The sequence below is a fragment of the Euleptes europaea genome, chromosome 4 (genome assembly GCF_029931775.1).
Source record: "Euleptes europaea isolate rEulEur1 chromosome 4, rEulEur1.hap1, whole genome shotgun sequence".
Taxonomy (NCBI): domain Eukaryota; kingdom Metazoa; phylum Chordata; class Lepidosauria; order Squamata; family Sphaerodactylidae; genus Euleptes; species Euleptes europaea.
In genome coordinates, this window is record NC_079315.1 from 90,839,196 (window position 1) to 90,865,923 (window position 26,728).

Genomic DNA, 26,728 nt, shown 5'->3' on the forward strand with positions numbered 1-26,728 from the left:
CACTTTCCTTGTTGGGGGTATTCTTTAACTGCAGAAATTCTTTAGCACAGGTATGAAAGACAGCAGAAGGTAGGTTTGCGGCCAGCCTGGAAAGTTGACCACATTAATAGTGACATGTCAAGGGTACACATCTCTTCTGGTCCTGACACAGAACTTGTGCCACCACCCACAAATACTGAGAGCTATGGATTCAGAAATCCACTAGACTTCTAGAAAAAAATCAGGATCTGGCCACACAGGGACTATGACAACTGCTGTGCTGACTGCCGCAGGCTTGGAGATCAGCAGGTGCTGTTTACTGAACTTCTTGTCTAGACCTAAAGCATACTTTAGGTCTAGATCTAAATGTAGCGAGATTAAATGCATGCTCATCTCAATGATATACAGAACTGTCTACTAGTCTGGCCTAAGCAGTAATAATCTAAGATTCTGTTTTTGAAGAGCTCATAAGATTCACAAACCCAAATGTAAATGGATGCTTTTCAGTCTCACTAAATTTGATGATCTTATTGATCACAGAGCACCTAGCCTCCAGAAGGCTCAGCTATTTCACCAGTAATAACCCGAGCTTCCCTTTCTGGAAAGACCGCTGCTTCACCTCAAACAGTAAATATGAGCCAAGCATAATGGTATCCCATTACAATAGACAGAAATTCTATGTTGTTTTAGTCTATAATTCATCAGATGCACAGATAAAACATTCATAAAGCAGAGCTTAAAACAAACAGAAGCAATGCCCAAGAAAAATAACCAAACAGATCATGAGAAAGCATTATACTAGTTTTTCTTGGAAGATACAAATTCCAGAATACAGTATAATAATGGAAACTGAAGTCAACGTTATGGCATACTTTTGCAATACTGTGACAGCAGCATTTTAAAACAGTTTTTGAATCACAAGGAACGGGGAAAGATACACCAAACATCTGTTATGCAAGACAAGTTTTAAATGCTCAAGTAAGTTTTCTAAATGAAATGTGCTAAGACTGATGTCATTACTTTACAGTGAGAAAGGGGTTGCTTCTAATGTTCCAAAGGTTATACTGCATTAAGACTTTACTCCCAAACTGTTATTTTAAATTGGGCTAAATTTAGTGCTACATTCGAGTTTTAAGTACGGGAGCGGATCAAGTTGCCTTGCAGAACAAGAAATATTTCTAAATAAGAATATATGGGTAACTTCAGATTTCAGTTACTATCTAGTATCTAAAGAAACATATACAGCTTTTAAACTGTATAATTCTACCTGACATTGCAAACTACCATAGTTAACAATGCAAAGATGCTCAAGTTTGTAATCAAGGTAAGGAGCAAGTTTCTGGAGATATGCTCTCCGTAGGTACAGAACCCAATTGCTGGACTGCAGATACAAAAAAATGATCCTCCACAAATTCATGATTATGAATCTCTCCTAATATAGTAGTAAAATGCTGCCTTATGATAAAACCTTTTAAAGTTGGCCTGCATTACTTGTAGGGCAATCCTAAACAGAGTTACACCCTTTTAAACCCATTGTATTGCAATGCTGGTTACAATATAAATGTTAAGAGCTCTGTAAAAGGCAATAATTCAGACACCTAAATCTACCACCACACAAAGCATTTTAATGGAAAACAGAACTGATGAACCCAGAGTTTTGATTTTTATTATAACAACAAATCACATAAAATTTAGGAGTTTTATTGTATCCAGATCCTCAAACATGTAATAGTAAGTGTATATTCTAGGAGCCCTCATTTTATAATACTCTAAATAATTCACACACAGCTTAAAAGATATAAAGGTATATTGAGGTCTTCAGTGTGTTTTCCAGTGTACTGTAAGTACTTACAAGAATGCACGAAATAATACATTCATTATGTAGCTCTGCTTTGCATTATTCTCAAAGGCCAAAGGAGGACTGTAAATTGCATTGTCTGATATTTTATTCTACATGGCCTGAGCAAGTGGTTTAAGTGCACTTTTCAAACTTTTTTAAAGGCAGTTTTTGCTACACCATTTTAAACCATTAGCTTATCCACAAAAATAAATAAATAAAACAAGGAAGCCTTAGTTTTTCAGAGCAGTTACAGACATCTAGGAAAAATTTACAGATCACTCTGTAAGCAGCTCTATTGGAAAGCTATCCTGTTTCAACACCTTCATGATTCAAAAAGATTTTAACAACTACTAAAAGGTAGCATTTAATTACATCATACATATTTAAAAGTTCTTTAATATAATAACTACAATAAGTATTTGATGAGCCAAAAGTATAATTATTTGGTGAGTAATTTGTATCCAAGTCACAGTATATCCCACCACAGCCCTTGTCCATATGCTGCACACTTTAACATTATTTTTATAAGACTGGATTTCCCAAAAAATGTATTTTTGGGTAGGTAAGAATGGGAACATTATAAATACTCACAGTAATACTATCCAAGAGTTTGGCCATGCGTTTAATAATTTCACCATGGTGTGCTGGCTGAGTCTGCAGCAGTTTCTTAATGACAACGACGCTTTCAGCAACTACTATTTCTGGTTAAAAAAAATCATACTTTTAAAGATACAATCATAAAATTAATTTCATGCCCCATAATCAAAGGACACGATTGAGAGTATACTCTAGTGAATAGTCTAAATAGAGTGGGTGTTAGGAGATCTATGCCTACATTGTACAGTTAAGTATTTCATTGCCACACAATCCAAAGCATGATCAAAATGAAATGTACATTTTAAAAACCTGGTAACTAAAATCACATTAACTATGATTCCCACAAATGAATTACAATGGGAGAAAGAAGAAAAAGAAAAATTTGACCAAAGTTAAAACCAAAATGTATAATGCTGCATTTACTATAGCCTTACTACTAGGAAAAGCAAGATATTTTATTTGATCTTCTCTTAGCAAGTACTAACATTAAGCTTTTTTAATTCCCATCCAATAACCAGGTGAAACAGGAATCTGTTATTGGATAGTTATATTGAAAACTAGACAGATAATTTCAAATTCTAGCATTTTTGCACTATACTTTTTGGATCAAAGAATAGGTAAATCTAATATATTCTCCAGATACATCTGGATGAACAATCCAACTCCCATCACAAAATGTCAAGTACTTTAATAAGGCATTGCTTATCAATGAAGGCACCACAGGTATGCATTATGTGCACCTGGATGGTTGGACTTAATTGACTGGGGTGGGATGAAGACTGAGGGCACTTCCTGAAAGATCTCCTCAAGACATAATATGAACTTTTGTTTCTTTCTACTTTATTTATAGCATGAAGTTGAGAAACTGCTAGCATGGATTAAAATTAGCACACTTTTACTGCTATATTCTCACATTCCATCATAAACATCCCCTCTCCCTCTTCCACCCAAATCCATTAGGGGCACATAGCTCCTGGGGTAGAATCAATATAGGAAATGGGAAACACACAATCACACCCTGATTCAACAAGGTTAAGCCCTTTTTCTATATGTTGACATCAAAATATACAAACTGATTTCTAATTTGGACCAAGCACCTGCCAATCTAACTGACTACACTGATGACAATTTTAACATGCACCGTATCACTGAAGGCAAAATAAATCATCATCAAGACCCTTACTGATGAAATTATAAATAATGCCTAAGATGTACTTTTTTTGAGAATGACTTGCATAATAATCACTTTTTATATCCCACAACTCCTCCTTAGCGTCTGTAGCTATTTATATTTTTTTCTATTTGTATATCCAAATAGAGGGACATAAATTATGAAACAAGCACAGGTTTACTGGTTACCCTAAACAGTCTGACAAGCTTTTTTTATTTAACCACTTTCACGTATCAAAAAAATCCACATTTCCCTGCTTGTAGCACCCTCTGCAGTACAGTTACTTTAATGCAACTAAGGAAAATAAGCTCAGTATGTTCACTGAGACAATACTCTACATGTTTTAATTATATACTTTCAAGCACTTTCATTTATCAATATGAACTACATACTGACAGAAGGCCTCAACAAGAAGCCAATAATAAAAGACCAGAAAACCCATTTTAAAGAGCTACAAAGAGGAACTACAGTACAATGCTACCATACGTCCAGACTGCATTGAAGACAAATAATTCAATATACTGTTTTTTAAATCTGTTTCTATCTAGGGATACTGACAGACAATACAAGCCATCAGTCACTCCCCCCACAAATAACAATTAACTTACCATCTCTGTTAGACAGCAAACACACCAGGCCGTTAAGGCATGTGTCAGTCACTTCTGAGATGTTGGTTGCACATCTGCCTATTGCCTGGATTGTAGCTGCAGCAAACTGTTTATCTTGGCTCTTCACATAGGTCTGAAGAAAACAGGAATTTAAATTGTCAACACATTGGTATAATCAGCTTAAAAGTCTGGCAGAGCTATTCTGTTCTCTGACAGCCACCCTCAGGTCTGAGGGAAGTTTTCATATGTAAAGGAATTTACAAGCAATTGGTAATTAGAAACAAAGAACAAACAAATGTGTCAAGACAAATTAAATCAAATCAAAGCCAATACTACTTGTTTTAAGCTTTTTGTTTGGCATTATTCTTTTCCAGTCATGAAGAAATGGACCGTAAGCATTAGTTTTACTATGCCAGCATCAGTCGCTCAATACTCAGGAGGGAATCTACCTCTGTGAGTCTTGGTAGGGGGCAGTAACCCACAGCCAGCAGATACTATGAACATAGAGCAGTTGTCCATGAACTGTTTTCAGAGACGTTTTGACCTATTTAACCAGCAGCATTTAATTATGAACAACCCTTTTAACATGACAGTTTGTGAACTGCAAAAACTGCTATGTGAGAATGTAAAATCTGAACGGGCAAAGCATACTATTCTTTTTTATTGTTAACCACTTTGCAAGGTGGAAAAAGCAGTCTATAAGTACCTTTAATACATTTAGCAAATGATAGATACCAATATGCTTTTTAAACTACCTTATAGTAGTTCTTACATTCACATATAGTTGTTCCAGTAACAGCAGCGATTTCCTCTGGTCAAAGAGCCAGCCCGCCACTGATGCAAGAGGGTTCACCATCATCAGGAGGCTTCTTGTGCCAAAAGAAACCTGCCGCCATGAATGAAATGGATCCACAGGATCCAGTCGAATCCAGCCCATGTGTGTCAATATTACTACCTTACTAAACAACTCATTCCCAGGATTCTAATCTAAAAAAAATCTTCCACATAGTTTTGCCCATCTACTGCTTGTAGCAGCATCAATTAAATTTACAACAAAATTCAAATCATAGCTTTGGATCCATCAGAGGATTTCTGCAGACAAAGAGCAGGGGTGATTTTCATTGATTCCTCCCTCATGAGGCAGGCCTCCACAAAATCTCTCCCATTGTTCCTGGAGGTCCCCTGTGCCCCCAGGAGAAAGAGTTCAAGGACATTCTGGGCAGGAGATGAGAGGCAAGAAGCTTAGACTCTGCTGACAGAAATCTGTTTGGTCAGCAGAAATCTCTGGAGGATCTAAGCAATATTTTGTAATCTATGAATCTATATTTCAAACCTTTATATAAATATTGTTCTTCCTATGCCAGTTCATCTGGACAGAACTTACAAATATATCAGACCAGAATATTCATGAAATAATACAAATCATGCACAAACCTGAAATTCTCTGAGAAGAGTAGATATGTTGGCTTCATTTGCCAAGCTGGTCAAGATTTCGAGCTAAAGAAGAAAAACAGTTTAGTCAATGTTGGTAGAAAACATTTTTCTATTTTGAAAACAGTAAAAAATATCACTTGAAACCTTAAAAAGTTAACAAACGAAAGGCAGCAACATAAAACATCACGATGGGCTATTGTAAAGCATTTATTTTATATCACAATAAAGATTTTTTTCTAGAATCAGTATTTCAAAGCACATTATCTCACCTGTAATTTATAACTTTTTTTTAGGGGTGTGCATCGGATAAAGCCGAACTGAAACCCCCCAAAAATACCTTTTCGGTATGGGGGGGGGAGTTATACCGAAAAAAAATGGTGAAAATGAAAGGGAGCCAAAAAGGGAACCCTGAATTATGCCAAATTTATTTGGCCCCACTGCCATTTAAAAACAACAACACCCTTCCTCCCGCTCTCCCTCCTTCATTTACCTGCTGGTCCACCGCCAGCTCCGAAGTCCACGTGGAGTTTGGAGCCGATGGCGACACAAGCAGAACTGAAGGCTGGGTTCGCTCGGAGCCCAGCCTTCAGCTCTGCACACATATATTTTTCGGGTTCAGGTTTAAACCCCAAAATTTTTGATTTTCTGGCAAAAGCCAAAAATAAATATTCAGCTTTAAAAAAAAATCCCAAACCTGAAAACTACCGGAGGAGAAATGGTGCTCAGCCCCTAACACTGCATGCTGATTTTAAGAAATACAAATGTAGCAGTGCTCCTTGAACATTATAATTGAACCACATACATAAACTCCCAATCTTCCTTGAGTCTGCCAAGATCTAGATTAGAAGTGCATACCTGTGTTTTGCTACATACTGTGGGAATCCAAAAGGTTCTTAAGCATGCAGGTGGAATCTTCTACTCAGGCTACAGAGCTGCCTGATAAAACTGAACTAAAAACACAAAGTCTTGTGGCAACTTCTAGACAAATATTGTGCCATACTCTTTCATGGGTTTGGTTTATATGAAAGTTTATGCCAAATGCGGGTACCTTAACAAACTAAGGTTTGACACTTCCCAGCAATCAAGAATCTCAATCAAGATTAAACCATGATTCAAAATCTCAGTTCCTGAGAACACTCGAAACCTTAGCATGTTGAGGCAGCCACATTTGGACATCACAACAAACAGTTTGTCAAAGCAGATAATTCACATGTCATACAAACTGCAGTTTATTCAAAATTTCTTGTTTGTAATTTCAGCACTGGACAAGAGGAGAGGAAAGAATGGAGTATGCAAGTACAATGATGCTGACTTATTTTCATCACAAAGAAACCTACCAAGGTTTCTTTTGCAATGTCTGAATGCAGCCTAAATGTTACAGTTTGGCAGGTTATAACTCACCTATGGGCAGCTGGCTTTTTGACACTAGGAAAGTGAAGTAAATTATGTTTTTTGACAAGTTACTATAGCTTACAGCAAGATGCCGCCCTGAGCCTTGCCTTGGTGGGAGGGTGGGATATAAATATAATAAATAAATAAATGTTCTAATTTAAAGCAATCCTGTACAGCAATCTTTCAGTATGACCTTCAGTCAGGGGGATGGCTTCTGGAGACATAAACAGAATATTTTGTTCATTTTTGCTTTAATAATAGGAAAGGGGTATGTCTGGACAAATATTGAAAGAACAAGGGTATTAGGATATACGATTAGGATATATGATCTTACCTTATTAGGATATATGATCATATTGTATTAAACATACCTTTAATGTCTTGATCATAGTTGGATCAGTTGACCTAACATAGAAACTCTTCAAGTAAGGTTCAAACATGCCCTGGGGAGAAAAACAGACAAATATAAGTTAGCAATGTTATTGAAGTTTAAAAAGTAAAAAAAATGAATTTATATATTAAGCAAACCAAACCTTGCGCTGGATTGACATTGTTGCTATATTCTGGAGAACAATATACTGCACCTCCCTATAGATGTCAACAACAGATAATTAATACACATCTCTCACTTCTCTATTAACAACATTTAAAGCAAAAACACTGGATATCAAAGGCAAAAATTATGCTTGAGCTTACAAGGCTGCAAACTAAAAATATGATTAAAACTTAGGATTCTTTTCATGTATAATGTCAGAAGTGAAACCAAGAATTGGATTAGCGCTCATGCAACTTATATACTTCATTACCCACCACAGTCTGTAATACAAGGTCTGGAGACTACAAAAATCTCATAGTTCTGTATCCTGTACAATATACAACCATTACCTTTCTGGTTTAAATTAACTCCAGGATACTCCAAACCTTTTGAAAACTCTGATTAATCTGAGGATCTCAAAGTGTAGTTAAAAGAGAATGACTGGTTTTTATTTGATTCAATCTGGGTTGGCCAACTAGAGCAGAATGGAATGAGGGGAATTCACATGCAAGAAAAGTTAAGAATAAGAACCTTGCATTCTTACAAGCAAGATTCACAAGCACAAATAATTCAATCCACAGCTTATGGAACAACTTGGACCCAGAAATACAACTCTGTTTTGGCCTTCTGGCATAATTTAAAAATTTGCCTAGCCCAGAGGGCTTCTGAAATTAGCTGGTCTTTTGCTTGCCCTGACGTTTTTAGTTTGTGTATTTTAATTATGCTTTAAATTGCTGATACTGTAAGAAGACACAATATGAAAGAGTACCAACAGTTTAAAACACAATAGTCTAAAATGCAATGACATTATAAACCACTTTCATTATAAGCCACTTTGAGTACTTAGAGACAAGCAAGACAGAACACAAAATTGTCTTGATAATAATGACAAAAAAATACATGATAAAATTGCAATGTAAAACCATTCACACATCATTAAAACAATTCAAAACAGATTTAAACTACATACAAAACAGCAATTAAAACATTGGTTAGAAAGGAGGAATAACTGAGGGAATGCCAAATAAAACAAAAAAGTCTTCACCCACTGGTGGAAGATGGCAACAGTAAGGGTCAGATACATCTCTCTGGAGAGCGAGTTCCAGAACTTTGATCTGATGGCCAAGAAAGCCCTCTCCCAGGTTGCCACCCACCTCATCTTAGAAAGAGGGGGCATCTCCAAAGATGACCATAATGGTTCCCAAGGGAGTAGGCGGTCCTTCAGGTATGTTGGTCCTAAACCATATGGGGCTTTGAAGGTAAAGACCAGCACTTTGAAACAAATTAGGAGCCAGTGTAGATAGGCCAATACTGGAGTGATATGGTCCCTACAATCCACTCCAGTCAACATCATGGCTGCAGCATTGTGCACCAAATTAAGTTTCCAAGAGCAGCCCCACATTGAGCACACTGCAGTAATCTAATTTAGATGTAACTAGGGCATGCAACACAGTGGCCAGATTCTTTTTGCCCAGGAAAGGCCGCAGGTGGCTAACCAGTCAAAGCAGGTAAAAGGCACTCTGGGCCACAGCTGCCAGTGAAACCCCATCCAGAACGGGTGAAACCTTAAATCCCAGGTCAGACCTTGCACCCACCAGTAGAACTTCCATCTTGTTGGGATTAAGCTTCAGTTTATTAGCCTGCATCCATCCCAAAGCTGCCTCTAGGCATTGGTTCAGGGTTTCTAAAGCCTCCCTAAGATCAGCTGGAAGCCAAGGCTGTTTCAGTTCCATAATCAGCCCTAAATCCAGACAGAAAGAAATCTAAACAATTTGCCTCATCCAGGAAAGCTGGCAGTTGTTCAGTCACCACCAATCACCTTGCTCAAGAATGGAACAATTGAGACTGGTCGATAATTACTGAGATCTCCTGAGTTGAGGGTAGGCTTCTTTAGAGGTGGATGCATCACAGCCTGGTTCAAGTCTGTCGTGACCACACCCTCTCTCAAGGAGGCATTTATTACCTCTTAAACCCCGTCAGTTAGCACCCTCCCCCCAGAAGATGTAAGTAAGCACGGAGGGCAAGGGTCATACAAGTAGGTGATAGGCCTCAAACTTCCAAGGATCCTGTCCACATCCTCAGGTAGAATAAACTGAAAAGTGTCCTAACAATTAGACAAGTTGGCACCCTGGCATCACCTAACCACGTTACTGTTTTGCTCAGCGCTTTGCAAATACAATCTCTCGAATCTGTTCTGACTTGGACCTGCTAACACATGATCCAAGTCAGAACAGATACAAGAGATTAACAGTGCATTCCTGAAAGGAAGCCAGCGCCGGGCTTAGGAGGCAAACTGGGGGCGCCAAAAACCCATGCGTATCTTTACAAAAATAAAAAGGGGCGTTCCCAAGCCGAAAGTGCTCAGGAGGCCGACTAACATCGGACCCACCCCGCAGCCAGCACCATTACGCCCCAGGAATGCCTCCCGGGACACCGGAACATCTCCTGGCTCGCTGCCACGGCCTGTGCCAGCAGCCAGAGGCGGTCGGCAGCGGCAGTCGGGGAGTGGCGCCCAGCCCTGCACGTCGGCGCTGAGGCCACTAACGCTGGCGTGCGCCTTCCAACAAAGATATTCAAAGAGATCGGCGTGCTGTGTGGGCCCCTGTGCCAGCGGAGGCCGTAGTCAGCCTCCTAAGGGCTTTGGGCCAAATTATCAGGAATGGGCCCTAATTTGCAATGTGCTGAACAAAACAGTCACAGCAGACCATGAAGCAGTCTACCTCCTCCCTCAGGCCAGATCCCAGCAGGCCTCTAACCACCATTTTTGTAAGAAAATTAATTTTTCCATATACTAAATACTCAGAACAATGGAAAACATTGCTATACATTACACTTTCACTAAAGTTCATAAAACTGAGCTCACTAAAATGCTATTAATCTCTCTCAAATTTCATAAATATGTATTGTATTCATTTATGAGCAAATACCCAATTGCTTTTGCCACAGAAGTAAAACCTGTTTTAGTACATTTAAGTTTGCACCTTTCTAAAGATAGACGGCACATTTAAAATTTGGTTAACAGTATACCTTCCACTGATGGGAGAATTTATTGACTGGTATTATACCTAATTTACCTGTTACTGCGAAGTAAGCGTACTAATGATTTAGCAACAACACCAGCCTCAGATATGGGTGCCACATGCCAATAAAGTTGAGCAACTGCCATCACCACCTGAAAAAGAAGTTGTTCACCTTCACTACAGATAGTGATTATGCCATCCCTTCAAATGTTGGCATACAAAAAACATTGTTTCATATAGTCCCTGAAGCAAGCAAAGACATTCAAAGAGATCGGTGTGGTTATTTTTTTTTCCTGGAAAAAATCATAAATGGGTTCCTATCGGAGGAAAAAACAAATGCAGATAAAGTTAGGTGCATGTTCAGGCCACCAAAACATAAAGTCTTGTTCCTGTAAGCCAGAACACAAATCAACAGGACCATGTTCCTAATTTCTATAAATTTATACACAGTTTGTACTCAGTGCATAAAACTAAGCTGTATTCTAAGAGTGTGAAAGAAAGCTTATAAGGGTAAAGGAAGTACCCTGTGCAAGCATCAGGTCACTATTGACCCATTGGGGTGACATCACATCACGACATTTACTAGACAGAAAGCTTAGTCAAAAACAAAAGGAGTAAAAGATAGGAAACATTAAGAAAAATGACCAGTGATGTTAAGAAGCTTATTCAATACAAAGGTGTGGAAAACGCCAGCTGTAAAACATCACACAAATGGCTTTTTAAAAATTACGTTATCAACATGGTGGGATCTGAAAATGTATTTATTTAGAAAATTTATATGCCACCTCTCCAGGGCCCTGCTCTGGAGATGAAGAGGCAATGGGATTTGTCCATCCCTAACATTAAGGTGTTTAATTTTAAAGCCTAAAATAGCATGGTCACATTCAAATTCTGTATATTTCTCTACTCTGTTACATGGTAACCTCCACGGATGAGAGTTAAATTCTGCTGAAACAGATGAGTGAACAGCCATGTTCACAGTTCTGTGGGTGTGCTAAAATTACTGTCAATGGTTTTCAGGGCTTTTGGTTTTTCCTTTAAGAAATGTATGGGAAGTATATGCTGTATTGTCTTACATTTTAAACACGTATTATTGCAATTAAAATAACTTTCCACCTAAAGCTTTGAATTTGTTTGAATATCTATGCAATCAGCACTTGATTTTTTCCTTACCGAATATACAGATTTTTAACATTTGTTTACCAAATAATTAAAAATAAATAACTTAAATCATGCTCTATTTATAGGTCTGGATAACCTTCTTGGAAGTTTTCCTATTGCAGGTTTTATAGAAAGCCACATCATTTTCTCTGGAAATTCCTGCAGGGTTTCCCCAGCGTGGTGCCTGTGGGCACCATAGCTCCTACTAACACCTTTTATGGCACCCATCAAGTGTTTTGGAGGAAGTAGATGGGGCTAGATAGGGCTTTAGCCCAGCAAGGCTTCTGGTTGGCTGTGCGAAGTTTAAATGTTACTTTGGTAGCAGCTGCCACCACAGCACAAGGATCTATACTGTGTTATTGAAGTTACACTGTGGAAATCACTTTGTGGCAGCCATTTTGTTGCTGTGCCTACCATGCCATGTCAGAATCCCAAGCTCAAAATGGTTGGGGACCCCTGAGCTGCTGAATGTGAATTATACTAAGGATATGTCTGTCTTAAGAAAATCTAGCATTTAAAAGGCCTCCAAGAAAAAACAACTACATTTAGACAAAGGGTGATACTTCACATTAATAGCAACTGGGTACTCAGTTCAACAGCTAAACTTGCACAAAAATTTATTGTATTTTTTAAAGAACTGTTATGTAAGATATTAGTCATACAGCAGCATTCCGGCTTTGCAGTAAAGGCTTTGTATTTCTAAGCAGTAATCTGTGGTCCGGGTCCATAGAATAGGACTTGTTCACTTTCTGATTTCTTTCTTGATGCTCATCATCAGTTTCGTAGAAGTTCTTTTCACTGTATTCTTCCTGAACACCATCCTATAAAGAAAGGTAGAATAAAAGGGGGGGGAAACACTCATATACATGCCACTTTACTTTTTCTTTTCAGGTCACACCAAAGTCTATGGTGCTACTGGATTCAAATCTACCAAATTTGAAGTTATGGTACACTGTCTTCTGAATTTCCTCTAAAACATTTTGAATTCAGTCTGGTCAGATTTTTCAAAGGGCTCTTGACAATCCAAAGAAACAGGCTGTTTCTTTCTCAGAGACTACAAGATCTACTCTGTAATCCAGCTGACAAAGCAAAAACCTAATAATGAGTATGTCAATGCACTAGTATAATAGTAGAATAAACCAAACTCAAAACTCAACTACTAGGGGACAGTTGAATCAGTGTAAAACTTTACAGATCAGTGTGATGTCCACACTACAAAGCCTACTCCACTAACAGGTCTACTCTTTCAAGCATCCTTGAAGATGAACAAAAAAATTAGGAAAAATATTGAAAGTATATGTTTAATCCTTCTGAAAGGTATGTGCTAAGTTCAAAATTTTACTTTCAGTCTCTGCAATGACCGAAGAATCTGATGATTCCCAATTATAGGAAATTCTTATGCTCATGGATTTACCAGAACAAAAACAACAATACCCATGCTAAAGTCCAAGAGGGTATAACACACATTCCCCGATGAACCTGACAAATGTGTGGTCAAACATTGCTACAACCTCCTTTTATCCTTCAGGCTTTGAACAGAAAACATAAGTGTCATCTAGTCATGTGCCTTGAGGTATAGGACTTTAAGGCTGAATAAGTGATGAGGGGAGGAGCAGCAACACATACATGCTATATCACACATACACACAAATTTGTTTGCAATATTGGAAAGAAGAATAACACTGAATGATCTGAAATGGCAATACAGGCATGATTCAAAAGCAATCATACCAAAAGCAATCTTACTAAAAGTATACTTCTTCATTGAAGCAGTGTTTGTGAATGGTTCACTACATATATATTTATAGTGAGAGCTGGATGGGTGATCAGATATCAGGGAATTTAATATAGAGAGAGTGGAGTCATTCTGAAGACTCTGATTTACAGGAAGATATAAATTCTACAGTCAATGGAACACTGAAGCACTTTACCTGATGAGCACAATACATATGCTTATATGGTCATTTTATGACTGTACCCACAATTCTATTGAGAAAATTTTTCTACTTGATGAAGATGATTTCTTGCCGAAACATGTTTTGTGGTCAGTTGTACAATGATTTAGTGTTCTGTTATCTTAACTAGCTAGGAGTTTTATTTTGTTAACATATATTTTCAAGGAAGTTCTAATAGCATTTATAAAATGTATATCCTTCCTCACTAGTTCATTATCTGTTTTCCTCAACCTTTTGGCTGCCTGACCTGTTTAGCTGGGCTGAGTTTTCTTTCTCCTTTCCCCCCCTTGCCTCAGCTACCTTCCCAGGCACTTAGGTCTACCAGAGTAGGCAGCAATCAAAAGGTGAATGAGTTCCCTCACTCCATTCATTTCTGGTAAAATGCTCAGTCTCTATTGCAGCAGGATTTTCAGGCATAACTGACAAATCTTCATAACCCCCTAAACATCTGTGAAGTCCAATTTGAGAAACAGTGATTCTATAAGCCTTCCTTTACAGAACTGAGCAGCCTGAATAGCCCAGCTTAGCCCGAGTTCCTCAGATCTTGGAAGCTAAACAGGGACAGCCACATTTAGTACTAGGACGGGATTCTGCTGAATATTCTCAGGGATTGTTAACAAGGTGCGGAATGGCACACTATAATTTTTTTTTTGGGTGGGGAATGGCACACTAGAACCGCTACTAGGGACATTTTGGTGTTATGGAAAGAGTAAGTTTATGTCTTCTTTTTCTGCTGTTGTTTTCAGGGATCACCTGGGCAGATGAAATATGTGGTAGATGGACCAAGGGGGTGGAGGCGCCTGTTGAAGTATTCCATTGTCTGGTACACCACAATGGGACAGACGTCAATTTCTGCTGTGGGACCTATTATGTCCCCTACTGCTGTTCATCTGGAGAGGCCTGGCTGGATCAGGATTGGTGCCCTGGAGGCAGGTGGCCTGCAACCTATGACCAGCATCTCTTGGGCCATGATTCTCCTTCACCACAGAGATTTCTCTCTCATCTAGGGTGGTGGCTTGGTAACCTTTCGATGAGACCTGCTTCCAACCACCCAACTACCTCTTACGGTACCTTTGTGGACCAAGCTTTGTGGACCCATCTTCTGCAGAGGACCTTCCAGCCCCCCAGGATTTATCCCTTCCATCTACAAATGCCAGTGTTTGGTCCCATGGAAAAGGCAATAGCCGGGCAGAGGATGAAGTGGTCATCTTTTCATCTCCAGCAGCTGCTTCTGGGGTCATCTTCATGCCTCCCTTGCCAAGGAAATAATAAGTAATCCCATCCGATTGGACACCCACCTCTAACATAAAGGTTTAGGTAGGCCTGTGTGCTGCACGATACAGTGCTTTTAGGCTCAAGGAACAGAGAAATAAACTTTTTGATTACACTTCTTTAGGATGGAGAAAACTTTTAGGGTTGTGTCTTTGACTTTTTTCTTTAATAACCAGACCTTGGATGAGAGAACCTGCTACATGAGAGAATTGCTACATGGAGGAAGGCAGCAGCAAAACACCTATGCTTGTCTCTTGCCGGGAACACACTGCGGATGGGGTCAGCATGAATCAGTTACAACTTGAAGTCACATTCTTCTTTTCTTTTTATAGAGTCTTCTTATAGAGTAAGAGGACTAAATGAGACAAGTCTCTCTCTCAAGGAAATTACACTCTAAATTTCCATATAAAGGGAAACAACAAAGACGTCAAGGGGAAAATGGAGACCAGGGCTAACAGTGGACAAGACGCAGCCATCATCCATAAAACATTCATATTTTTCTATAAATGAAAGCTGGAGATGCTGCATGCTGTGTTCAATATAAGATAATGTGATTGTGTGACATGACTACAGAAATTCAGAACACATACAGCCCTGTGTACAAAGGCAACATTTGTTTAACACTTGTCTTAAATACATAACAAATGTTTAAAAAACACCTTGTCACTTTTACTGCTCTTCACCAAATCAGCAAGCTCTTTTCCAGAGGATAGAGGCAGTGTGTTCTTCTACTGTGTAACTGAAATTTCCCTTAGACTTCCATGCACATTTTTACTACAATGCATTTTTCCAACCAGACTTGTCTTTTCAGTCATAACTTGTGTGAGTGCTGTACTCTTGTGGGAAGGAGAGCAAATAAAGCAATAACAGGCACAAAGAGTACATTTACCAACAAGGACCATCTGACAATGACTTTATATTAGAGCTTGACAGACTCCAGGTGACATGTCACCATGACACCTAGAAATGTCATTGTGGTGCCTAGTATATTCAGCAATAGTTTTACTGTATCGTTACTTGGCAACTCTCAAAGAAAGTACAAAATTTTGTTGTATGGCATAAAAAGAAATGTGGATGAAGTTCTTGTCACTGCTTGTGTAGCAACCTATTCTGAGAGCACATCCTGGTGCACAGTACCAATTCTCAGAGGGGTTGCCACAGGTGAAAGGAAGGGCCACAATGGCACCATTTAAGCAACCCTCACCATCCCATCAGGTTTCTGCAATGATAAATCTAGCTGCTACCACCAAAGTTTTAACTTACAGGTGAGGGGACAACTGTGCATACAGAAAGAAGTGATAGTATACCACATTAACGTACAGAGTGCATTGCGTCTATGTGGCACAAAACTGACCTAGGGAACCACGTGCCAAAGACCACTTGGCCTGATTTAGAACAAACTGACATCCCACATCAACCCATATTGTTACGTGGGCAGCCTTTACACACCCACTGACATCCCACATCATCCCATATTGTTACGCGGGCAGCCTTTACACACCCACATCACTTCCAAGAGAAGTACAAGATACTGCATATTTCTCCCTTTGCTTACTTGTGAAGCACCAGACACGCTAACATGATGACACTAAGAAGAGTTTTAAAAAGCCTAAGCAAACTCTGCTCATCTACCTAGTCCAGCCACAGTAATAAAATAAACAGGTTTTCTGGCAGGAAATGAATGGACACTTATGAACAGTCCCATTTGTCCTATGTAAACAAGAGCATCTCAGTCTAAATTATACAATAGATTTTCCCCCTTCATAGATAATGTTATCAGCAAAGTTGTTAAAGATGGACAGCTGTTTACAATACCTCAGTGCTGTACTACAATACAAATTTTAAGCTTATGATACCACTCGAGATCAGCACTAGGGTGGCAATCTTATATACAACAAAGAAAGATAAGACTTGCAGACAGTTTCTAGTTCAACTGAAAGCCACAGTTATCAAATTTCTTATATGTTAAAACAGAAGTACAGCCCACATATATTTTAAGAAAGCTTCCACACAATGAACAAACTTTATTTATAAAAAAGCAGAAAACCCTATGATGAATGTGACTAAAAAATTAGAATCTTTCTTACTAATTCTTGACATCCAGTAAAGGCCACTTTGCTTGAAAAAAGACATATTATATAAGGATTGATTGCAAATATGAGAGAAGAAACTGAAGCTAGTTTCCCCCTCCACAAAAGCCCCTCACAGCCCATGACAGAACCATGCCAATTATAAAGAATTCTGACAAATTCCAACTGCCAAAACCAATATCTCCCAAGAAATTTGGACCAGAATTCTACATATTCACAAAACTGTCTGAATCTGTGAGAAAAGCATTAATCGTTTTGGACAAACCAGGAATCATTTTGCTAGATATGGTAAATTCACTACCTTTTCATTGTCCCTGAAGACAAAGTTTATTGGTCAAGAGCTACCCTTAGTTACATTTATCCTACATAGACTTGTAACTTACGTTTTAAAACAATTAATTGTTGCATTTTGAGTAAGAAGCTATTTCAATGTATTCATCTGCATGAAAGATGTTACACATAATGTAAAACATACTTTCAATTATTTTTAACACCAAGTCTAGCATGAGCTTTCCACCACCATAAATTTTTAATATGAATATGAATCTTCATCCTCTTGTAAGAATGAAGATGATGGGACTTGTATAAGAATTAACAAATACACTGAAAACAGCTGCTCTTTCCCAAACCCCATGCCTTTATTGGTAGGTCTCTACCTGTTGAGGCACACAAAATAATTCAGAAGTTAAATTACTAATCTCCAGAGAGCAGCACATTTAACTTGGATGAAAAAAAAAAAATCTGCTGCTTGGAAAGGAAGGTAAATTTAGAAAATAAAAATGCAAATATGCATTTTAACATTCTTGAATGTATTAATCTGAAAGGTTTAATTTCCATTTTCCTGCATCAGCTTTATTTATAAATGTCGTGCCCTATAAATATGCTGTTATTTTCTATAGTCAAGCACCCCCTTAACAAATCTTCTCATTAATATGTAAATTTAAAGTCAATCGGTCTTCTCCCTGACAGCACCATGAATTCCTAGTGCACTGTATAATCGGTTTTGACTTGGCAACCACTATTTATCAAAGATGTCAGTTAGAAAAATTATGGAAAATGCACTGCAATTGATATGACTGCAATATATTTTGTCAGCACTTAATTGTTCCTCAAATCATACATTTACATATAAAGAGTCTAAATACTGATCTATAATGATGCAAATAAACTAAATTAAAAATCTGTTCTACTACACAAGAAGTCTTGTTATGTGTTTATTTAAGAACCTATTGAAAAAAGCATGGAGACCCAATATCAAAAAGGTTTCCCTTCTGCTATTTCAGCAATTAAATTAGTAAGAAACCAATTTGGTATCTGAACTTTCCGGCCCTGTGCAGACATAACACTGCCAATCTCTTTATCATGGTTAAGCGACTGGGAGCAGGCTGCAGGATTGCATATCCCCTCCACCTGCATCATTGAATATGATGTTACAATACATCCGTGTACATCTACACTAGCAAAGTGTACAAACCAGTGGCACTCCCCCAATATTTCAATCATGATTAAGGAATTTTCATTATAATATATGTACTGTGTCTCTATCATACAGCTTATAAATGCTATCAACTATTTATGTGTCATACTCCTGAAGAATAATACTCTGTCATTAGTAAAATAGAAGAAACTAAAGGCATGGCCATACGTGGGAGAAAAACCAATACAGAACCAAGCAAAGGCTTAATTGAAAACTAAGGACATATTGAACAACTTGGCTTAAATCCACTAAAATCCAACTTAATTTGTGGTGGATAAAAATATGTACAAAATCCTGAGATTTGTCTTACACTATCACACATTAAAAGGTTCTTGAAACTGGACAATTATGTAAAAAACACTGAAACATGTATCATTCATTATATTTAACTGCAGGTTCCACAAAAACAAAAACAAAAAGGGTTATGCTGGGGTTTTCCTATGATATATAACACAGTAAAGGAGTACCAGCACTTCCTTGTATCAGATTAATGACTGCACTAAGAGGCTTCCTGGTACCATCAACCAATGGGGTCGACCCATTTTAGTGGCGTAGCCCTGTTGCTTTCTATGGGGGCATTTTCTTTTTAAAACATTTTATACTCATTTGATTTTCCATTTGGTGGCCAAGAAGCCTTCAAGGAGGCAGCGCAGCTGTGCCATTCCCGACCGCCGCGAATCTCCCTGGCTTTCAGGAATGGACTGTAAGATGTTGCCATTCCCTAGTGATCTATATGGTCACTCTTAAAAGATGTAGAGTCAGGCAACATAGATTCATCTGTATGTGAGCAACCACCACTGGTTTGATTTTGCATGAACACATGTCAACACTACAGTTTTCCTGCATTATGCCTCTTTCTATTAGCTCACACTATATATGGCATGTTTATAGCATCTGCGCTGCTCACAACCTCTCTCTATTCTTTTTTAAAAACACACAAAATTGGTCAAAGTTCACATGTTGTATGAAATTCAAACCATACGAAGAAGTAACACCCATTTTTCCTCCAATTATTGTGATACATCGTTCAATTATTGTGAAGATAAAACAAGAGAGGAAAAGTTATAAATAAATACCTAAATAAAATAAAAGGTGTGTCCTTCACCATATACACCTGCCTGGTGAACTAATAAAGTGTTATCAGCAGTGTAATGTCATCTCATACCCCACTAGCATCCCCATCAGAGTAAGCACATTAACTAGAAAGCCTTGTTCCTGCCACCTGCAATAAAGGCACACATCTGGGGTATACTAGGATTTCCTTGTAACCTGGTATTTTAGAATCAGTTCAGCTTCCTCCCAGGACTATCCTTCCACCACTATAATTCTCAACAGTGCTCATACTTCAAGATCAGGAAATGTTATGGATGTTTCCCCCTTCAACCTTACTCACACTCTCTCCCCTTTGCCTCTACCATTCCCACTCTGAACCTAGTCCCTCATGTCCCTGTTCCCAGTCTTTCATGATGGTTCTTTTCCCTCCCTGAGCCCCTACACCAGAGACGACCTGCTCTCTCTCCAACAATATACTCCATTTTAGATCCCCCCTTTTTTGCTCAAAACCAGCTCCTGGGAAGTGGGCCATTTCTCTTTCTCAGCCCCCTTAGCCTCACAACTGCACACAAAAACTCTTGCCTTTCCTCCTTTCACTCCCTACATCAAGATGAATTCCTCTCACCCACAATGGTAACACCTTATTCTCCTTTTCATTAGTCTCAACAATTTGGGAGAATGATTAAGCCTCCCTCAGAATCCCCCTCCACAGGAGCCCATTTTGTGGATTTTTTGAACTGCGCTCTGGAGTCATGTTCAGAATAAGATACAAAGAGGTTTGTTTATACATGTAAAAGTCTGATAAGACATTGTGTTACTAATTGCCTGAATTTGTAATAATGGATAAAATTATGGCAAAACTAGTCTTTCATGAAGGAGCTTTACTCCCATTTGGGAGTTTAGACACTATTAACCCATGCTAATAGTATGGAGCAGGGCTTTAGAAGTTAGGTGGGTGAGTGAGAAAAGATTTTTAAAATTGTAGTTTCAAAACTCACTCACCAAGAATGTTCACCAGACATGATACAGCTGACTAAACTGAATACTAAAGCAATTCTAATTTTCTGGGCATTTAGTTAATCCTCTCCAGTTCTGGATAGTTTACCCCTTTTTTTCTGGTTCCAATCTGTGGGCCAGGGACCCGAGGGGAGGGGCGGTGTTAAGTTATTGCAAAGAGCCCATGAATTGATCCAGCTTGGGTAGGTTAAAATCACAATAAATAAGAAACCATCAATTGTGCTTTCAAGGACTGAAAGTGCATTGTGCATCCAAGCTAATTCCCACAAGTACAGACTGTCAGCTAACTGTATTAGCAAAGGGGTCATTCTAGGCAGCTATATCAGTAACTCCAAACTAAACAAATATATGAAGTTTTCTTATACACTACATCAAGTCTATCCTTCAACCAGACTTCCAGTCTCTGAAAACTGCAAAATAGCACCAGCTGGGCTCAGGGTGGCTAACATCAGTGATATATCATAAAAATATAATAAATGCCTGTTAACATCCCCAAAGAAGTCAAAATATTTGGTAAGGCAGGACTTCTCTTTACAGAAGCCATGCCAATTCTTCCTCAGTACAGCATGCTCCTCTGTGTACGTAATAATTCTTCCTTTAATAATAGTTTCCCTACAATTCACTGAGAACAGACGTTAGGCTAACTGGCTGGTAATTTCCTAGGTTGCCTTTGGATCCCCTTTTAGAAATAGATATTACATTTGCTATTTTCCAATCCTTTGGTTGGGAGGCCAGTTTTAGCAACAAGCTGCACATTTTGGTTAGATGATAATCATTTTATATTTGAGTTCTTTAAGAACCCTGAATTATACATCATGCAGACCTGATAACTTGCTTTCTAATTTTTCATTATTAGCTGCTTCACTTTTTATGCAGTGAAAACAGGCACAAAGAATTCATTCCGTGTCTCTTCAATCTCCTAGGAACAGCCCACAGCCCATGTGCCTCAATGAAAATCATTGAAAACGTATGTTCAGGCTTCTCCAGCGAATGCCCCCTCCTGACTGCACACTGCTTGTCTCTGCTTGATGCAACTAGTTGACGTGTTTTGATGTAACAGTGAAACTGGCAAGCAAAAGTGTCACCTGAACAACATTTATCGAGACAAACCAAACTTAGTGAAAGCTTCCGAGCTTACCAGAACTGTTCTTCAGTCTGGATGTTATAAAATATAATAAGATAGATGGGTAGGAAGCAGATTTTTCAGGCCATGATGTTATAATCTGATTTTACAACCATCCTCTATGAAATGCATGCTGGCACAAAGATTAACTTTATTGCTGATTATAGGTTACAGCATATTCTCTGGGAAGAAACATTTTGAGGGTCTCTGCTCTTTGTCCACTCTTCGTCCACACACTGGAAACACAGAAACCAACAATAGCCTAACTGTAGTCTTCTTAAATGCCAAACGAGAGACAAAAGTTCCCTTGCAGGTTGAGACCAGGCAGCACCTAGTAGTCTCTATATCAGTAATATTTAAAATAAATTCCAGGTTTCACACAAATGTCCCCATTTGGCTATGTCATCCAATTTTTAATGTATTTTATTATAGGGATAGCTATAGAAATATCCCCCCCCCCCCCCAGTGCTACTCAGGAAAAGATCACATGAAGGATCTGGGCTTACAAACTCTCCTGTGCTAGCCTCACCACAGGGAAAAGTGCATTTATTAAATATATATATATACTCCAATTTCTAATTTCTGCTCAAGGCAGCTAAAGCTGGTATCTTCCCAGTTCTTTCATTTCCTCTCAGAAAAGGGCTGAAGCCAATTCCTGATTCCACCCATCAACTTATTATTCATCCAGAACCTGGAAACAAAGCCACCATATTTTGGAAGATTACATTGTCAGGTTTCTCTCTCTCTCTCTCTTTTGTTGTTGTTCTGAGTAGATGTTAGAAGCCACTCACAGAATACAGGATAATGTGGAACAAAATTCTAATTTTTTTTACTTCAATACTGCTCTGGATGTCTAGAGAACTGATATCTCTAGTACTGAACGGCTGTAACAGAAAAATTGACATTGCTACATATACCTTTCCTTTCATTTTAGAGTACCACATTTACAAATACCAAGAATTCAAAATGAAATATCCATTTAACACAGCATACTCTTAAACATCATACATCACAGAAACAGGAGAATATACTGCATGTTTAGAAGCATGGGTGAATTTGTTTTAACCTGCAAGGCTAGCCAAGTTTTGAAGAACAGAAAGTTCTTTATTATTGTGCGCTTGGGCGCCGCAATCACAGTTCCTACCAGCTGCCTCCATCCTGACTTCCCTGCTGTCTCCCACCTGGGTCAGCCTCAGAATGGGCAGAGACGCTGGAGAGATGCTCCTTTTTGCCTCCTTCTGCCCTAGACGTCTGCCTATCTCTCCGTCGCAGTCAGGCTTCCATCCCTTCTCCTCCTCAGCTGGCCCTTCTCCCTGCTTTTTATTCCTGCTCTGACCTCCACCTCCTTGTTCCATCTCAGCCTCCAACCCTACCACCAGGTGCTCCCCCTTTCCTTATTGTCTCTGGCTGTCCACCTCTCACGGAGGTGGGACCATGCTCTTCTCCCTGCCATAGGGTTACTCGTGAGTAACAGTCGCTTCCTCAGCTCTTACATCCCAGGTGTGGGCGATTCTCTGGTCCACCTCCCAGCTCAGCAGTGTTTTCTGTGGGAAGTGATGAAGTGGGTCCAGCGGCCACTCTCTGCAGTTGGGCGGAGAACTGAGATGTCTGCATCCCTTGCAGACGGCTCCTGGGCCCTGCTTCCCTCAGGTAAGTGTGGGGGATGGGGAGACTGCCAGCCCAGGGTACCACTGGCAACCCAGGACCTGGGTTAGTTGGGCAGAGGTGGCAGAGGCTGCTAGAAGGTCCTGCCACCTGGCCCGGGGCTCCTTTGGACAGGCTGGGTGTGGGTGGTGGAGGCCCTGTTGCCCAGCCTTCCTCTCCAGCTCGCCGGCATGCCCGCTGATCAGCGGGCCAGCTGTTCTACTGGACCTCGGGGTCCCGGGCCGGAGTGCCTGCCTCCTCACCTTTGCCTGCCACCGCTACCCCAGCTGCCCTCACCATCAGGACTGGGGCCTTCTTTCCAGGAGTAGGGACGGATTCCGGGGCTGTGCTGGCCTTTGCTGCTGCGTCCGGCCCCCGACAATTATATACTCGTTAGCTAATAACTTCTCAATCTGTTATGCTGTATGTATGTATGTGCGTTGAAGAGAGATCACCCCCATATCTTTCTCCACTCTACTCCTTATCCTACAGCTCCTTACCCATCTGCCCTTCTCCTTCAACTTCTATGTCCATTGCTAGCCAATAAGCAATCCAAAAGATGCCATCTGTAAGCAATCCAAAAGATGTCATCTAAAGCACTTTAACAGCAGCCTTCAGAGATTCTCTCAAGGCAAAACGTTTTGCACTGCCTAGAGAGTCACGAAACGTAACACCGCAGCAGGTATCAAGGGTTTTTTGTGTGTGGAGGTTGGCTATTGCTTTCAGTCAGCTGTAGTGGCAGCAGCTGCCTACGTTCATATACTCCAGGACTCTCTATTCCTATGCAATTTTAATGTAATCAAGAAGAAAAATATTTAAAATAACGTTCTTTTTTTAAAGGAAAACTGCTTACCTCTTTCCAAGGGCTCACAAACTGTGTACGTGTGTATCGGGTCAGCATATGGATAATGACAACTTGTCCCCATTCCTCTACGTCAACCAACAGATTACACAGCTTTCGATAGTTCTTATGAATCAAATCTATTCTGTCTGGGCAGACTTCCTCAAATGCCATCACAACACTTCCTGCTACAAGCTAGGGAACAAGAATTTAAAGACACAAGAATCAGTAAAGTTATGTACAGTCTAAATTTGATCAAAATGACAGACTCTGAAAGGGAGATACTATGAATACTTCAAAAGACAGAGAGAAATGCAGCTCTAATAAGCATGTTTCCCACATTACATTTATGTACATACGTGACTTATTATTTTTGTCAGCTTGTATAAATGCTTTCTAGATATGGGTCTCCAAGTGAGCCCAGTCCTTTCACTAGAATAAAGTTATGGTCACTCCTAGACTGACAATATGTTGAGTCCTGTGTAACAACACATCCATTCAGGCCACTTCTCCAACAGAGGGAGGGAGAAAGGAACATAGAGTAGCCATCAGTAGGTGCACAGAGAATGATAAAAAGTGACAGACCAGAAAAAGATTATGATTATCACTAGTGGCTGTTACATACAAAGTGTATGTGTTCTTCAATATTTGCTGGTACTGTTCACAATCAAAAACATTCTTGTCAATTTAGCAAAACAGAAACAGTTCTAAAAAGAATACCAAAAACAAAGACGGCCAGCTTAAGAGAAGACCTATATTTTTTATTTGGTGAAGAGATGGAGGATTTCCTCTTACTATCTTTTCAGAGACCCAATTTATGACCTGATTCAGAAAGAGTTAAAGGATGTACTGTATCAACATTTTAGTATGTATCATTTTTCAAGCTTGACTTAAAGGGAGATAATATTTTTTTCAGGATTGTTCTTGCTGCAGCTGAAGAATCTCTACGTTTAAGAGAGTGGTTTCTGTATGAAGACAGTATGGTTATTACTACATTATAAAGTGTTTGTATTATTTTTAATTACTACGCTATTGGTAAAGTTGTATTTTGTTAAATAAACAAACATATGCTTCCATATGAACACAGACATATAATCTAGATTCAGTTAGCCCAGGGGTCTGCAAACTGCGGCTCCTGAGCCGCATGTGGCTCTTTGGCCCGTTGAGTGCGGCTCTCCGAACTTGGTTCGGAGCCCCTGCTCTCGCGCCCGCTCACGCCGGCAGCCAGGCTGCGGAGCCGGCACATCTGAGAGAGCGAGCGAGCGGAGAGAGCAGGCGAGCGGGTGCGCTGTCTCTCCCCGCCCCGCCGTGGAGAATGGCCGGGTCCCCCTTGCCCTTGCCCTCAATGGTTGGGAGGCTAAAGCCCCCCTCTAGCCGCGCGATTGCTGGGCGGGTGGCTTGGCGGTTCCTCCCCCCCACCTATCAGCTGTTGGGCGGGGCGGGCTTCCTTTGGTAGACCTGGCCTCCGGCTGAGTCCCATTGGGAGGCCATGCCTACCCACTGGCTTTCTTGGCAGTAGACCTGGACTCCAAAGAGGGGAAAAAGTCCCCCTTCAGAGGCCAGGTCTACCAATTGGCTTCTATGGGCCTCCGGAGGCCAGGTCTACTGCCAAGAAAGCCAATGGGTAGACCTGGCCTCCAATGGGACTCAGCCGGAGGCCAGGTCTACCAATAGGCTTTTATGGCGGTAGACTGTCAGGCCTCAGCAAGTCGATGCGTTCCTGGCAATAACTTTTCTCCAGACGATGCAGCGAGTTGAAAGTTTCTTTCAGAAGAACAGTGATTTCAGCAGGTCAAAGACTTAAGGCTAGCATACAGGTATGGGGAATATTGAAACATATATAGGGTGGATACAATGGGGTTGATTGGATTATTGGAAACAAAGACACAATACCGAAGCAAACTACCAGTAAAGACTTGAGCAAAAGTATTCAGAGTAAAATGCGTGCATTAAGTGGATGATCTTCCCGGGCTCCCAGTATTGTTTTGCGGGACCCGGTATCAGATCAGCCATTACCGGGGCGGGTCTCCATTGAGCTGCAGATCTTGGGCAGGAGACCAGGTGCAAACAGGGAGGGACGGAGTGCAAAAGGACCCCATTTTGTCCGTGGGGGAAACCATCTTGTTTCTACCCGGGGCCGGCGGAGAGCCTATTTGACATAGACCAGGCCTCCAGACAAGGACTCCAGACGGGGAGGGGAAAATGGCAGGGACTTACAATTTAATTTTTATCAGTAAATAAGATCACTATTAAGCATGATATCAAGTTTTATTCAGTGTACCTATAGTTTAATTAAGACTTAAAACTTTAATTAAAGTTTATTAAGTTAATAAACAGTGTACCTACCTATATAGTTTAAGTTTAAGAAATTTGGCTCTCAAAAGAAATCTCAATCGTTGTACTGTTGATATTTGGCTCTTTTGACTAATGAGTTTGCCGACCCCTGAGTTAGCCTAACACAGTTTATTGGGATGTTACCCCATTACAACCAAATCCCAGATTTTCAGTAACTAAACTTT

The 26,728-nt window shown here is 39.8% G+C and overlaps 1 protein-coding gene across 1 annotated transcript in view; it reads right to left on the bottom strand.

Annotated features, from left to right (window-relative positions):
- AP3B1 (adaptor related protein complex 3 subunit beta 1) overlaps nucleotides 1-26,728 on the bottom strand; it is a 201,387-nt gene that overhangs the window by 113,980 nt on the left and 60,679 nt on the right. Inside the window, exons 7-14 of the mRNA XM_056848189.1 lie at nucleotides 24,222-24,404; nucleotides 12,400-12,558; nucleotides 10,631-10,728; nucleotides 7,555-7,609; nucleotides 7,393-7,464; nucleotides 5,630-5,692; nucleotides 4,196-4,328; nucleotides 2,411-2,520 (exon numbers count right to left, since the gene is read on the bottom strand). Coding sequence (XP_056704167.1) covers nucleotides 2,411-2,520; nucleotides 4,196-4,328; nucleotides 5,630-5,692; nucleotides 7,393-7,464; nucleotides 7,555-7,609; nucleotides 10,631-10,728; nucleotides 12,400-12,558; nucleotides 24,222-24,404 — 873 coding nt within the window. The remainder of the gene's footprint in view (nucleotides 1-2,410; nucleotides 2,521-4,195; nucleotides 4,329-5,629; nucleotides 5,693-7,392; nucleotides 7,465-7,554; nucleotides 7,610-10,630; nucleotides 10,729-12,399; nucleotides 12,559-24,221; nucleotides 24,405-26,728) is intronic.